Here is a 15,688-nt window from a genome sequence, read left to right on the forward strand (position 1 = left end):
TGACTGTGTGATATAACAAGAGCTTTGATAGTGGCAGTATATGAACAGGGATGTGTGGTAACCCATTGACAACTAAGACAAAGTTCCTGTTACACTAATGTTATTCCTGTGACAGCAGTTCTATTCTTGTTCCAATAATATTATTCTTGTGATGTGGTGGACTTGCCATTTCTTGTGAAAGATTGTTGTTGATGATTTCAGAGGCAATGAATAGATGAAGCAGCGACAGTGACAGTGAGGTTGCCATGGTTTGATCGTGATATACAGAAGTAGTAGAAAACTGAATGAGAAATAAGGTGAAAAACCAAAGGAAAAACGCGTATTTTATGTCCGCGGATTGCTTTTTAGGGGATTCGAATCCCAGAATCGGGACACGATGTGTTCGTAAGGGATTTGTACGAATTCCATATGGACACGTCGTGTCCCGTTATAGGATTCGAATTCCTAGCGAATCGTGTCCGATTCGCAGGATTCAGATTTGTAGGGGGTTTAGGATGAATCCGGTTACTTAGCTTGGAAATTAAAGTCTTTGCTGAGTTTGACATCTGGTCATATGGAGCATTCATTAAAAAAATCTGTTGTTGATGTCTTGATTGTTGAGTGTTAACACTAATCTTCCTATCCAGGGCCATAAAACAGTCAGAACATGATAATAGTGAATCTGTTCTATGTTTTCTCTACTTCCCTTTGTTTATGGATGCAAATTGTTGACCAGTGAAGTACACTTGAAGACTCCATGCCCAAGGATATTTCAGAGCATTCCTACACTTACAGAGTTCCAGATATCATCAGGGCTTCTGAGCCCCTTCTTCTCTCTCTCTTTTCTTCATTTTACTCAGATTTCGCTGTCCTACGGGGATACTATAAATGTGATGCTAACATGATCAAATAAGGTCATGTAACAGGCCCAGGTATCTTAGGACGTTGCTATCAAGTGAGTTCACTCTAGGGAGTTTTTTTTCACTTAATTAGTTATTTGTGCTTTTCAGCGCTTAATAATTAATTGATTTTTTTCTCTCAGATATACCCCAATGTTGGAGTGTGGCTTGATGGTAAAGCCTTAAGTGAGTCCTAGTGTTTAGAGTCAATGTATATTACCATGTTAGATCACTTGTAAAATTTCACAGAACTTGATTAGGTCTAGGTGTCATTTTTTAATTTATTAAAATTTCCCACAGGACGAGATTTTTATATATATATATATATATATATATATTTTTTTTTTTTTTTTTTTTTTTATGTAAAATGTAATAAGTGATGTCTAGAGAAGTTGTAAGGGGTATGAGTGATCAAAATTAGATCTCAACACCTCAACTTTATACTAAGACACATTTTGAGGGTTAAGTTAATCTTAGAATAGGCATTAATTTAAAATCAACCAAGAACACATTTGACACACAAGCAATAACACTTTTGTGGATGTTTCTTATTGCATGCATTTAGATTTGGTATCTTATTGAAATATCTCACCATTACATGCAATAGATCTAGAAAACATTTGCGTCCTTTCACTTGCAAGCATTATAGACTCACACTTGCACTTTACTCATGCTCGTTTGATCAAGTTGGAAGATTTACATCATTGTTGTCTTTGAGCAGTTTTTCATTGTACAAGTAAATTTTATTTGCGAGTTCTCCATTTTGTTCAAGTGCTTTCCTTGCAAAATTGTGTCATCATTTTAAGGTCTTGGTTTGATATACTAATATTTTTTTGCAGCTTCCATTCCACCTCATATTGTTGTGGCTTGAAAATATTCTCTATTGTTGCAAGTACTTCTTTTTTTTGAGCACATAATTTATTTCCTTGCAAGAGTTTATTTGGCACTTGTCTACTTACATTTCCTTGCAGGAGTATCTATTGTTGAATTACATTGGTTTACTCATATCTTGATGTTAATGCTCATGTTTACTTATACTTTCTAAATTGTTCATTTCATTGCTTCAAGTTACATATCTCAAATTGTTGAATGGTTGATGCTCTAACTTATTTACTAATTATCTCCTAGACTTGTTAGTTTAACAAGCTTCCTTTAGAAACCTTCTTTAGGGTCCGCCTCCCTTGGATTTAGCTAGGAGAGAGCTTGGATGGAGAGAGTTGAGATTAGGTGACAGCCTTCTCTGAGCTTTGCAACCAAGGGCACACGTAGTGGGGTTGAGGATTTTTCCCACATTAACTTAGGTGTGTAAGCAAGGTGGCAACACAAACCACATTTATGTTTGGATAAGAAATATTATAATCAACGAGTTTCAAGGAGCTTTCTTGCATTATGATATCATGCCCCTCACTTTACATGTGTTAGTGCAACTTATTCTAGAGTCTAATTGACCTATTTCTGTCATTTACAGACATAAATAAATTTAAATTTAACTTTAAATTTTTGTAACATAGTAGGCCTTTTGGTTTGTTTAATTTTGGAGGGTCCGAGTTTTCCTTTATTTTCCTTCTCTTCCTAGTTTTCCGCCTACATATTCACCTTGCTGCTTGGGATGCCCCTATTTTGTCTTCATATTTATTTTTTTGGTGTGAGTAATGCATTAGGATTATCCAGTAATTAATGAACAAGAACAAGAAATCTGAAATATATGCATGTGATGGATGCAATTCTCTATTGATAATTTTTGCTAGTAAAGTTATTTCTTGTGATTGTAACAGATGTGTGGCTCATCAGCACTTCCTTATCCTGTCATGGAACAATGGGAAAAGATCACAGGGCACCGACTTCTTGAGCGTTACGGCATGACTGAGGTGGGGTTGTTGATGATAATACATTGTTTTTGTTGTTGTTCTGTGATACTGGGTGAAGAGTTCACACAGAACGTTGGGTATAAATATCTAAGATGTTGTTTTAGCCAAATTAGATCATTGACAATGCATTGTTGTTCTTGTTCACTTGTTCATTCTGTTTGAAGACATACTCCAGGTAGTCTTCATTGGAAGTCTTTAGGTTGGTCAGTTATTGCTAGGTTTTAAGGTCTGTCAGGTCTTGGGAAGAAGGCTAATATAATCACTTGTTGCAGTTTGCAATGGCACTTTCAAATCCTCTCCATGGTAATCGGAAGGTGGGCACTGTTGGGAAACCACTACCCGGTGTGCAGGTTGTCTCTATTACCTTCTTTTTATAGTTCATTCATAGTTGGATAGGATAGAAATTACTTGAATTTATGTTGAAGCATGACCTTCACAACTTTGTGTTATTGCTCATTACAAATAGGAAATGCGTTTAAACAAAGTATGTTATCCATACTCAAATTGGTGATTACCATTGTGTTTTTCGTAGATTAAACTACACTACAAACAAAAAGGAGGAAAATTGTTAGAAAGGGGCCAGGAATCCCTCCTCAATGGTCTTCACCCTTGTTATTGAAGGCTTCAGCCTCTCCCTGTTTTCGTTTTCTATATTTTTACGCTTGTTCTGGGAAATGCTTTGGGGGTCAGTAAACTGAGGTCTAGTGATAATCACGCAGGTTATGCTGATTCTGATCTCAAACTAATTTGGGAATGCATTTTTGTGATCACAATCATTATTCAAAACCTGCTCTTACACAGGACGTTGATGGAATTTTATAGCCTAAAATCTTTTAGTAGTCATACACTTTCAGATGTGAAGATCTATGAATTGTCTTCAGTATTGTTGAGTTTATAGTATAAATCTTAATCATCCTCATATTGGCCAACAAGAGACATTGATTCTTCCAATAACTATGTTAAAATTGGCAACTAGGGCCATACTCCATGTGGGTCATCTATTTATGGCAGCCGATATTTTTCTTGGATCCCTTTCATCGAGAGGTGTAGGATTGATCTAAAGATCATCCGATTCCGATAAGTATTCATGGGGCTATGAATTTATTTGTGTTATAAGACAATTCGTCAAGGTTGGCCAGGAACCAAATAAACCCCACATGTGCTCAATGTTTTAGTATAAAAAGAGGTGACTTGATTGTCATTTGTACACACACTTCACTCTTGATTTCTCTCCACTTGTTTTGGGTTTTAGTGGAAGAGAAGTCTAAGAGGAGGAAGCCCTAAACGCAGGTCTAGAAGGAGACCCTATTCGCTGTAAAAGAAGGATGCCCTAGCCGTAGGTCTTGTGAAGGTTTGGCTGCAGTTCAAAGGGAGATCTAGCACGGTGAAGGAGGCCTAACAGCTGACCCTAAACGCAGTCTTATCATACCCTAGATGCCCTAATCTATACGCTGTTTGAGACAGCCCTTAGACACTGGAAAAGAGGCAGTAAACTCGCTGCCCTAACCAGCAAAGAAGGTAGGGACAACGTGGGTGGTTTAGGGCTGTTAGAACCTCTTGGTGACTGCGTGGAGGGTTGTTCCATGCTACAAAGAGGCTGAGTTAGGTAAGGAGAATTGCGGACTGTTTGTGGGCAGCTTTAAGGTAAGGGTGACACTGTTTGGTTGGCTAATAGGTGACAACAATCCCTGTGGTAGGCTGCAGGCCTTGCCTAACTAAAATAGGGATAGCATGGAGGCTTCTTGGGCTGAAAAGTACCCAGAACAGTGACACAAATGGAGGAGACCCTCCCTTGACAAGGCCACAGTTTTTGAGGGATGTTTTAGGTGACTGTTTGAGGGTTGTTGTAGCACATGGGTGCCCTAACCAGTCACAGTAAGGAACAACAGCAAACACAGTCTTCTACACCTCCTATCTGTTGTAAGAAAGAGACATTGTTGTGTTTTAGGTGCACATCTTGTCCGCTGTCCTAAAGACCAGTCAAATTAAAGAGAGAGGTCTCTTTAAATGAGGAGGTCCTATGTGCTGTCACAAAAGGTTCTTATCAGCAGTCTAGATAAAGGAACTGCTATCCATACCTAGCTCCTATAACACACAGATCAGCATTGTGTGTTTCCTAGGACTGTGGGATCATAGTCTGTCTAGCTACTAAGACTGTGTGGTAGCTGCTAAGGCTGTGTGGCAGCATGACTAAGGCAATATGGTAGCATGACAGAAGTTATGGTGCAGCATATGTGTATCAGGGTGTGCATCACAAGTGTATCAAGGTGCAGCATATGTGTATCAGGGTGTGTAGCACAAGTGTATCAAGGTGCAGCATGGTGTATCAAGGTGCAGCATAAGTGTATCAAGATGCAGCACAAGGGGATGCAGCATGATAGGCACAGTAAGGTACAGTTTGAAGATGCAGCACAAGGAGGTGAAAATGATGATACGGTGCAGCATGATGATGTGTACAACATGATGATACGGTTCAGCAGCATGATGATGAAGAGCAGCAAGATGGGTACAACATGATGAGGTACAGCTCAGCAGTGATGCAACATGGTGCAGCTCTGTGATGATGGACATGGTATGATGGTGCAGCACTATGATAGGGTGATGGAATCACATGAGTCCATATCAGTTACCTCACGAGACATCTTCTTAGAAAAGATCTATGTTCTTATCTTGTCAAGTCAAAGTGTTGACTTCTATTGTAAATGTACTATCTCTCTCTCTCTCTTTGTTGAACTATTGAAGAACATATAAGAAGAATTGATCAAGGGTTTCCCCACATTGGGGTTTGTCCCTGGCTAGCGCCACATCTTGTGTCCTCTTGTCTTGGCTTGTCTTCTGCGATTTATGTTTATGTTCTATTTGTAGTTTACTTTGATGCTGATGTGATTGCTAATCTGGAAAAGATATTGAGCTAACTGTGAAAATTGAAATAAATTGCTCTAAGCATAGAACATACCTAAACTTAACATGGTATCAGTGCTGAGGTGAAGACAAAGCCCAAGCAAGAGTGAAAGAGCAATCACCGAAGGCAATTGGGAAAGAACAAAAGGATCAATGGATTCTTCATCTCTCTTCTAATTCACCAAGGGTGAAGTCTAAGCCGAGAATATTATTAGAATGGCACAACGAAAGTTTCCAATGGCCTACCTGAAGATCACTTCTATGGGAAGTTCGGATCTAAGGGAGGAAGAAAAGGCAGATGCCTTGGTTGAAATAAGTTCAGCCATTATGCGAAGGAGTGTCCAAATGGTAGGGACACATCACTTGATGATGATAACAGTCATTCCAGGGACATCTTCAATGATCAGAGGAATGATAGTGCAGGTCATCAAGGAAACGACTGACTCTTCAGAGAAAGTAAGGAACCCCAGGTATGAAGAATCAAATGTTGTTTCTGATAATATAAAGAAGTATTATCTTGTATTGGCCCTCTCCTTTAGATTCTTTGGGAATCTGGCTTATTGGTTGTAGTGCTTCAAGGCACTCCATCAGATAGAAGGGTTCTCTCTCTCTAATTTGGTAGAGATGGAAACATTCGTGGGATCATACTTGGAGCCGATGCCACCTATCCTAGAAAGGGTGTTACCCCTCAATTGAATGAGGGTAACTCGATTCATTTACAGAATCTCTTTTATGTACTTGATTGCAAGAAGAACCAGGTGACTTGAATTAAAGGACAAGTGATATGAGAGAACCCCAACACGAATGGCAATGGAAGTCAAAGGTTTCAGGGTGGCATTCATCGATGGAAAGGTACATGTTTGAAAATGAAATTTTCAAAGATGCTTTTACTCATGGGTTCAGGGTTGGCAATTTGTATCAAATTGCAAAAAGTCCATTGGGGACCATGTCAGTTGACACATAACACCGGAGGTCTGTGAGTCAGATGATGACAAAGATGCCTAAATACAAAAGGAGCATGAAGGTACATGTCTGAGATGTACAGAAGGAACATCTTATAAGGGAACCATTCCTCTCATATAGCAGGTCCACACGTTTGGAACAACCCGAGGAGGTTTGAGATTCATGATCGGGAATTTCATGTGTGCAGGAGAAAGAAAGCCCTCTATGGCTTGAAGCAAATCACACCGGGTTTGATATGAGAGGATTGATAGCTTTCAGATGAAGTTGAGATTCACTAAGAGTGAAGCCGATCCAAACCATTGTTTGAAGGTTGTGGATGATAAACCTCTCATACCGGCACCTCCTGAGAACGACCTATTTCTGACAGGTGCAGACCCTCTCACTTGTAGAAGAGGGAGTTGGATTTCGGATATGGAATGGTAAACTGCAAGCCCGTGACTACCTTGAGGATCTTAACTTTCAGAAGTTATATGATGGTGATGCCGAACCTGATTTGGGAAATGCCTCTGGGTTTCATAAACTCATTTGCATTGATGTTCTTGGTGAACTTCCGTCCAGATATATGTTTTGCAGCTAGCATGGTGAGCTCATATTTGGTTGAGCCTCATTGAATTGGTACCAAGAATCTTCTGAGATATCTTCGGGGCACAATCTCTCATGAATTGAGATACACTGCCGGAAATATGTAGCTGCATGATTATTCGAATGCTGACTGGGCTGCCAGTGTCGAGGATGACTAGAGCACTTCTTAGTGCTGCTTCTTTTGGGTTCTGCTTTGATATCATGGATGAGCAGGAAGCAAAAGTCTGTTGCTAGAAGCATCGCCAAGACCGAATACATAGCCACGAGTATGATCTTGTATGAAGCTCCTTGGTTGTGGAAGCTCTTCAGTGAGCTGTTTGTACACATGATGAATACCATCGTGATCCTCTGTGACAACCAGGTGGGGATTTGATTGTTGAGGAATCCCGTCTTTGATGATTGCTCTAGCAAATAGGCATCAGATACTACCTTATCTAGGACATGGTAAGTCGATGAGCGAGGAGGCTGCATCGCATTGAGACTGATGTATAGGTCGTAGACATTTTGTCAAAACCCCGGGGAAAGGTCAAATTTGTGACTTTCCTAAACGACTTGGAGTCGTTGAGAGACCTTCGTATAACGGTACTGCATGTTGCATGCATTGACCTCTGGGAGCTCTGGGGGGCTTGGGGTACTTACTGGAGTGACATACGACCACAGGGCGACTCACCCTCCCCTGGTGGTGCGCTATGTACAGGGTGATAAGTTCAACCTTTCCCTGTGATACCTCATGGCGACTATGGAATAGGATGATTAGTTCTCTTGTGAGTCGGGATGATTAGTTCTCCTGTGGCAACTGTGGAACAGGATGATTAGTTCTCCTGTGGGCCGGGATGATTAGTTCTCCCGTGGCGACTGTGGCATAGGATGATTCATTCTCCTGTGGATAGGATGATTAGTTCTCCTGTCGAGGCATCCTATCCATGTAGTCTGGGACTCATGGGAAGTACCTCTCATCTGATCAGTGAGCAGGGAAATGGGGTTAGGGACCATAGTAGTACTATCGATGGACGCATCGTTGTATCTACCGCACTCCCTATGCTAGGATGACCTCCATTGATCTAGGATCAATGAAACTGATCTTGGATCAGTATGAGTGGTTTGAGACACTCTGTTGTGATATTGATCTGGGATCAATGGAACTGACATCGGGTCAGTAAGAGTGGTATGACACACTCTCCTCATATGAAACTGACTTCGGGTCAGTAGAGAATGGTATGAGACATTCTCGATCAATTCTTCTTCTTCATGGTTTAGCAGAGCAGAGCAAAGCTCAGTAGAGCAGATCAGAGCAAAGCAGAGCAGTGTAGGGCACTGATGGCAGAGATAGTACAGTTGGACAGATGGATCAACGGATGGAGTTCTCCCTAGTTGAGAGGGAGTGTTAAAATTGGCAACTAGGGTCAAACTCCATGTGGGTCATCTTATTTATGGCAACTGATATTTTTCTTAGATCGCTCTCATCGAGAGGTGTAGGATTGATCTAAAGATCATCCGATTCCGATAAGTATTCATGGAGTTTCGAATTTATTTGTGTTATGGGACAATTCTTCAAGGTCGATCAGCAACCAAATAAACCCCACATGTGCTCAACGTTTTAGTATAAAAAGAGGTGACTTGATTGTCATTTGTACACACACTTCACTCTTGATTTCTATCCACTTGTTTTGGGTTTTAGTGGAAGAGAAGTCTAAGAGGAGGAAGCCCTAAACACAGTTCTAGAAGGAGACCCTATTGGCTGTAAAAGAAGGATGCCCTAGCCGCAGGTCTTGTGAAGGTTTGACCGCAGTTCAAAGGGATATCTAGCATGGTGAAGGAGGCCTAATAGCTGATCCTAAACACAGTCTTATCATACCCTAGATGCCCTAATCTATACGCTGTTTGAGACAACCCTTAGACGCTGGAAAAGAGGCAGTAAACTCGTTGCCCTAACCAGCAAAGAAGGTAGGGACAACGTGGGTGGTTTAGGGCTGTTAGAACCTCTTGGTGACTGCGTGGAGGGTTGTTCCATGCAACAAAGGGGCCGAGTTAGGTAAGGAGAATTGCGGACTGTTTGTGGGCAGCTTTAAGGTAAGTGTGACACTGTTTGGTTGGCTAATAGGTGACAACAATCCGTGTGGTAGGCTGCAGGCCTTGCCTAACTAAAATAGGGATAGTGTGGAGGTTTCTTGGGCTGAAAAGTACCCAAAACAATGACACCAATGGAGGAGACCCTCCCTTGACAAGGCCGCAATTTTTGAGGGATGTTTTAGGTGACTGTTTGAGGGTTGTTGTAGCACATGGGTGCCCTAACTAGTCACAGAAAGGAACAACAACAAACACAGTCTTCTACACCTCCTATCTGTTGCAAGAAAGAGACATTGTTGTGTTTTAGATGCACATCTTGTCCGCTGTCCTAAAGACCAGTCAAATTAAGGAGAGAGGTCTCTTTAGATGAGGAGATCCTATGTGCTGTCACAATAGGTTCTTATCAACAGTCTAGATAAAGGAATTGCTACCCATACCTAGCTCCTATAACACATAGATCAACATTGTGTGTTTCCTAGGACTATGGGATCATAGTCTATCTAGACTGTGTGGCAGTTGCTAAGGCTGTGTGGCAACATGACTAAGGCAGTATGGAAGCATGACAAAAGTTATGGTGCAGCATATGTGTATCAGGATGTGCAACACAAGTGTATCAAGGTGAAACATATGTGTTTCAGGGTGTGCAGCACAAGTGTATCAAGGTGCATCATAAGTGTATCAAGATGCAGCACAAGGGGATGCAACATGATGGGCACTACAAGGTACAATTTGAAGATGCAGCATAAGGAGGTTGAGCATGATGATACGGTGCAACATGATGATGAAGAGCAGCAAGATGGGTACAACATGATGAGGTATAGCTTAGTAGTGATGCAACATGGTGCAACTTTGTGATGATGGACATGGTATGATGGTGCAACACTATGATAGGGTGATGGAATCACATGAGTCCATATCAGTTACCTCGCGAGACATCTTCTTATAGAAGATCTATGTTCTTATTTTGTCAAGTCAAAGTGTTGACTTCTGTTGTAAATGTACTATCTCTCTCTCTCTCTGTGTTGAACTATTGAATAACATATAAGAAGAATTGATCAAGGGTTTCCCTACATTAGGGTTTGTCCCTGGCTAGCGCCACATCTTGTGTCCTCTTGTCTTGGCTTGTCTTCTGCGATTTATGTTTATGTTCTATCTGCGGTTTACTTTAATGCTGCTGTGATTGCTAATCTAGAAAATATATTGAGCTAACTGTGAAAATTGAAATAAATTGCTCTAAGCATAGAACATACCTAAACTTAACAAACTAGCATGTCTTAAATTGTTCTCAAAATCCTACTCATTGATGTTGATTTGGGGTAGCATCGGATGTGCTCTAGCCACGAAATTTGGTGGAGAGGTTGGGGCACATGAGATCTCCAATACCCAGAAAGGGTTTGGGCAGATTCTAAACAGTTCAGGAGATATTAAATAATTAATATTTTTAATGGAGTCCCTATGTCTAAACTTAGGGAAAATAAAATATTAATGTGTATTAATATGAATCTGTGTTAGAATGGTCCAAAAGACATGGATCAAGCCAAATATAATTTTAGCCATTGATTAGGGACTTAATCTTGGCTGTTTATATGTCAACAGGAAAAGTATAAGAGGAGGCATGAGGGTCACTTGGAGAATACACCAGAGTGATCAATCATTCTATTCTCTAGAGCGATGTTTGCTAAGAGAGATAGAATTAGTGACCGAGAGATGCAGCTGAGGGGCATTTGAGTATAGAGAGACAAAAAGGTAGAGATAGTGTCGGGAGAGCAGCGCAGTAGCTCGGGAGAGTGACGCAGAGCCAATCAGGGCTCACGCAAGGCCACGTAGAGGCAGCGGGGAGCTGCGCAGAGCCTTAGAGAGGCCAACGTTGCTGACACAGGGGCCAGAGGGCTGACGTAGGGCCTCCTAAGGCTAACACAGACCCATCCGAGGTGATGCAGGGCCAGTGCTGGGCAGAGGGGTGAGCCAATGCAGAGGCCGATGCTGGGGTTTCTGGGGTAGATTTGTGCTGAGTAGTTGCCGAAAGATTTATCCTGGGTTTCAGCTAGGGGATTTGTCAGAACCTGAGAGGTATTATTGCCAAGGAAATTCTCTGTTGTGTAGGCCAGTTTCAACACCAATTTTCCGACATTTGGTTTTTCCGGGGACATTAGTCCAAAACTAATGGTGTCATATGGTGTGTTTGTTTCTATTTCTTTTAGTTGCTGATCTGTAATATGTTGAACATGCAGTAGTGTTTATTTTCAGTGTTTACATTGTAAATAACTTGTTAAGTAAAATAACAAGTAGGTAGGAATAAATCAGATAAAGTGCATGGTAGGTTTCTAACTAAGTAAACTTAGAAGCTTCAGCATGGTATCAGAGTGTGATTGCAGATCACAGGAGGGATAAATGACATCACTATATTTACATTGTAAATAACTTGATTAAGGAAAATAACATGAAGGTAGGAATAAATCAGATAAAGTGCATGGAGGGTTTCTAAGTAAACTTAGAAACTTCAACATGGTATCAGAGTGTGATTCCAGATCGCAGGAGGACTAAAGGACATCACCCGAGCGGAGCAATAGCAGCAGAAAACAACTGTGCTGAGGTGACAGAAGCTGTTTCTAGCAGAGTAGCAACGAGGAGGGGTGACATAGTGTCTACATCATCAAGGGTGAGCCGGGAAGAGGCAATGCAGAGGCTAAGGAAGGCAAAAGAAGCCTCACGCAGAGCCACACAATAGCTGGGAGGGCTGACGCAGTTGGCTGAGGAGGTCGGGTTGCTGGTGCCGGGATTGTGTAGAGCCTAGGAGCTCTCACCTTCAGGTTGTTGGGGTTTAGAAGGCTGTGGGAATATTACAGAGTGGAGTTGGTGAGGTACTGTAGTCAGAACAGTACTTGATAGAGTAAGGCTAGAGGAGTTGCTACCGAGGGTTTCTAGCTGAGGAACCCGGATCAGTGGTGCGGTTGCACAAGACGATCAAAGTCGAGGGCATCTCGACAGCGGCAGAAGGATTCCAGGAGGGAAATCAGGACTCAGAGGGAGTCCAGAAGGGAACTTCCAGACGGGAAGTAGGGACTCAGAGGAGTCGAATAGAGAACTTCCAGGAGGGAAGTAGAGGAGCATCATGACACTACACGGAGTAAGACACCAGGATAGATTGGATGGAGCATCGAACTTTGCAGTCTGGAAGGCCAGAATCTTATCCGTACTTGACAGGAATCTTGTCAAGAACTTCGCCTTAAAGGTAATAGCTATCCATGTAGACCCTAATGATAATGACAGGTACGAGGAGGCGATGGCGAGGGAAAAGAGCATTATCCTTGACGGGGTCAAGGATCATGTAGTACCACACATAGCCGAGAAGGAAACGGTATTTGAGATGTGGGAGGCTCGCAAGAAGCTGTACCAGCATACTTTTGTGCAGAGAAGAATGCCGCTTGAGAATCAGTTGAGGTTGTATCAGATGAAGAAGGGAGAATCGATTGACACCTTTCTTAGAGGACTGAATGAGATCCGAGATTAGTTGACTGCTATAGAGGCGACACCGGATCAGGAGCTAATGGTGAGGACAACCCTGAATGTTGCCTCAGATGACTAGGAGGTATTTGTCTAGAGTACACTGGGTAGAGGGACTCTCCCTCCTCGGGACAAGATGTGAGCAGCTCTTCGCCAGGAGGAGATCAGACGACAGTCGAAGATGGGTAGCAGTAGCAAGGGGATCAAAGTCAAGGAGGAGGAGGAAGATGTGGCCCTAGCATCTGAGGGAAAGCAGGAAAAGCAGAAGAAGAAAGATCTCTCCAAGATCAAGTGCTTCCATTGTGGGGAACTGGGTCATTATGCAACCCAGTGTTCGAGGAAGAAGAGTAAGAGAGACTCTTCTGAGACTAAGGCAGCACCAACACGGGCAGAGAAGGGAGTTTCGACAGACGATGACTGTGCCATGAGTGCACACACACCACTTGAGCGGAAGTGGGGAGACATCGAGCTGTAGTCAGGTGGACTACAGGCAATGAGGGGCAAGATCCTTGAGGTACCCAGCCTCTTGGATTAGACCTTGCTACAGGAGCCCCAAAGAGGAGTAGTAGGATTGGCTAAGTCGGGTAGAGATGGATGTGGATGGAGCGACATAGAGAGCTACAGTGTAGGAGTTCCCAAACAGTGCGAGGCTAGCAGGCTGTAGTAGTGCAAGAGGCACAAGAGTGTTGCACCAGTGCAGGATGGCACAGAGAGGTGTGCAATGGTGCGAGATGTAGGGAGTTGTTGCAGCAGCGCAGAGGTCAGAGAGGGAGCACTTGTCAGCGGCAGAGGGAGCTTCAACATCAGTGGGTGTCTGTAGCCCAACAGGGAGGTTAGATTGGGAGATCAGTTACTTACTTCTCAGTAACTGAGTTGCAGTGCAACAGTGGGCAGCACGACGCAACATAATGATAGGAGGTGAAGTGCAGATGCAGCGCTGGGAGAAAGGACCAGCAACAGCACAAATGCAGAGGGAGATGTTGTACATATGCAGCAGTGGCAATGGCAGAACCATGGGCCGGAATACAGGATGCAGCAGTGCAGAGGATGTTGGGCAGGAAGGCCTACCATCAGCAGGGGTACTGATGCCGGATGATCAGAGTAATACTTAGTGAGAAGTATTGCTAGAGCACAATCCTTTCTAAGAGGGAGTGTTGGTTTGGGGTAGCATCGGATGTGCTCTAGCCACGAAATTTGGAGAGGTTGGGGCACATGAGATCTCTAATGCCCAGAAAGGGTTTGAGTAGATTCTAAATATTTCAGGAGATATTAAAATAATTAATATTTTTAATGGAGTCCTTAAGTCTAAACTTAGGGAAAATAAAATATTAATGTGTATTAATATGAACCTGTGTTAGAATGGTTCGAAAGACATGGATCAAGCCATATCTAATCTTAGCCATTGATTAGGGACTTAATCTCGGTTGTTGATATGTCAACAGGAAAAGTATAAGAGGAGGTTTGAGGGTCACTTGGAGAATACACTAGAGTGATCAATCATTCTATTCTCTAGATCGGGGTTTGCTAAGAGAGATAGAATTAGTGATCAGGAGATGCAACTGAGGGGCATTTGAGTACAGAGAGATAGAGAGGTAGAGATAGTGCCGGGAGAGCAGTGCAGTAGTCGAGGAGAGTGACACAGAGCTACCTAGGGCTCACGTAGGGCCACACAGAGGCAGCCGAGAGCTGCATAGAGCCTCAGAGAGGCCAGCGTTGCTGACGTAGAGGGCCAGAGGGATGACGCAGGGCTTGCTAAGGCTGACGCAGACCCATTTAGGGTGACATAGGGCCAGTGCTGGGCAGAGGGGTGACATAGTCCAAAGAGAGGCTGACACTGGGGTTTTTGGGGCAGATTTGTTCTAAGTAGCTGCCGAAAGATTTATCCGGGGTCTTAGCCAGGGGATTTGTGAGAAACTGAGAGGTATTACTGCCAAGGAAATTCTCTGTTGGGTAGGCTAGTTTTGGCACCCAGATTGTACTCTGATATTGCTTAATAAGAAAACCCTCAGATAGCTGCACTAGTTTTCCCATATTGGGTTTTTCAAGTGACATTAGTCCAAACTAATGGTGTCATATGGTGTGTTTGTTTCTGTTTCTTTTAGTTGCTGATCTGTAATATGTTGAGCATGCACTAGTGTTTATTTTTAGTATTTACATTGTAAATAACTTGTTGAGGAAAATAACAAGTAGGTAGAATAAATCAGATAAAGTGCATGGTGGGTTTCTAACTAATTAAACTTAGAAACTTCAACAATTGAGACCAACGATATGTGCACAGAATGAAAACAACAATGAGAACAATGACACATGGATATTTTATGTTGTCATCGGTAAGACACCACCATTGACCACAATCTCCCATCATATATTCTACAATGTTGTAGTTGAGATATTCAAAATATCAAAAACCATAACGCAAGTATAATGCATAGTTGACCTAGTCTTGTCATTTTTTCCCTGTGTAAATTGTCACAATATTTGCTGCAAATGAGGAAATTGTTCCTCAAAGGCTAAGCAACATCCGCTTGGCTGGGTGGGTAGGGTTCCTTTGTGGTCAACCAAATAGATGTGATTTGCAATTTTTAGGTGGTTCGGTTTGGACATCATGTACAGTATCTTCGAGCAAATGCAGCTGGAAATCTGGAATGACTGCCTTCTGATTTGTTACTGAATTGAGTTGACTTCCATTAATCACATCATGAGTATGAAGCAGTGGTGGAAGATCCAATTGGGATCTAGTTGCCAAGTGATGGTATATAGCCCATATCTCATTGCTTTTAGCTTATAATGCTATCGGATTTTGCACTGTTTTTCGTTCAAATGAAACCAAATTCTATGACAAACCTAAGATTGTGGAGGTACTCAATGTTGGTCATTAAGATGTTTGTACTTGGATTTTATTTGGTAGAATATGTCATGGACTAG

At 42.2% G+C, this 15,688-nt stretch overlaps 1 protein-coding gene across 7 annotated transcripts in view; it reads left to right on the forward strand.

Annotated features, from left to right (window-relative positions):
• LOC149244349 (putative CoA ligase CCL8) overlaps positions 1-15,688 on the forward strand; it is a 452,203-nt gene that overhangs the window by 280,594 nt on the left and 155,921 nt on the right. For all 7 annotated transcript variants that reach the window (XM_089374826.1, XM_089374823.1, XM_089374822.1 and 4 more), the window contains 2 exons: positions 2,654-2,746; positions 3,019-3,096. In XM_089374826.1, coding sequence (XP_089230952.1) covers positions 2,654-2,746; positions 3,019-3,096 — 171 coding nt within the window. The remainder of the gene's footprint in view (positions 1-2,653; positions 2,747-3,018; positions 3,097-15,688) is intronic.

Source organism: Pinus tabuliformis, chromosome 8, assembly GCF_031772625.1.
Source record: "Pinus tabuliformis cultivar Carrire ecotype Pingquan chromosome 8, CPIR1, whole genome shotgun sequence".
Lineage (NCBI taxonomy): Eukaryota > Viridiplantae > Streptophyta > Pinopsida > Pinales > Pinaceae > Pinus > Pinus tabuliformis.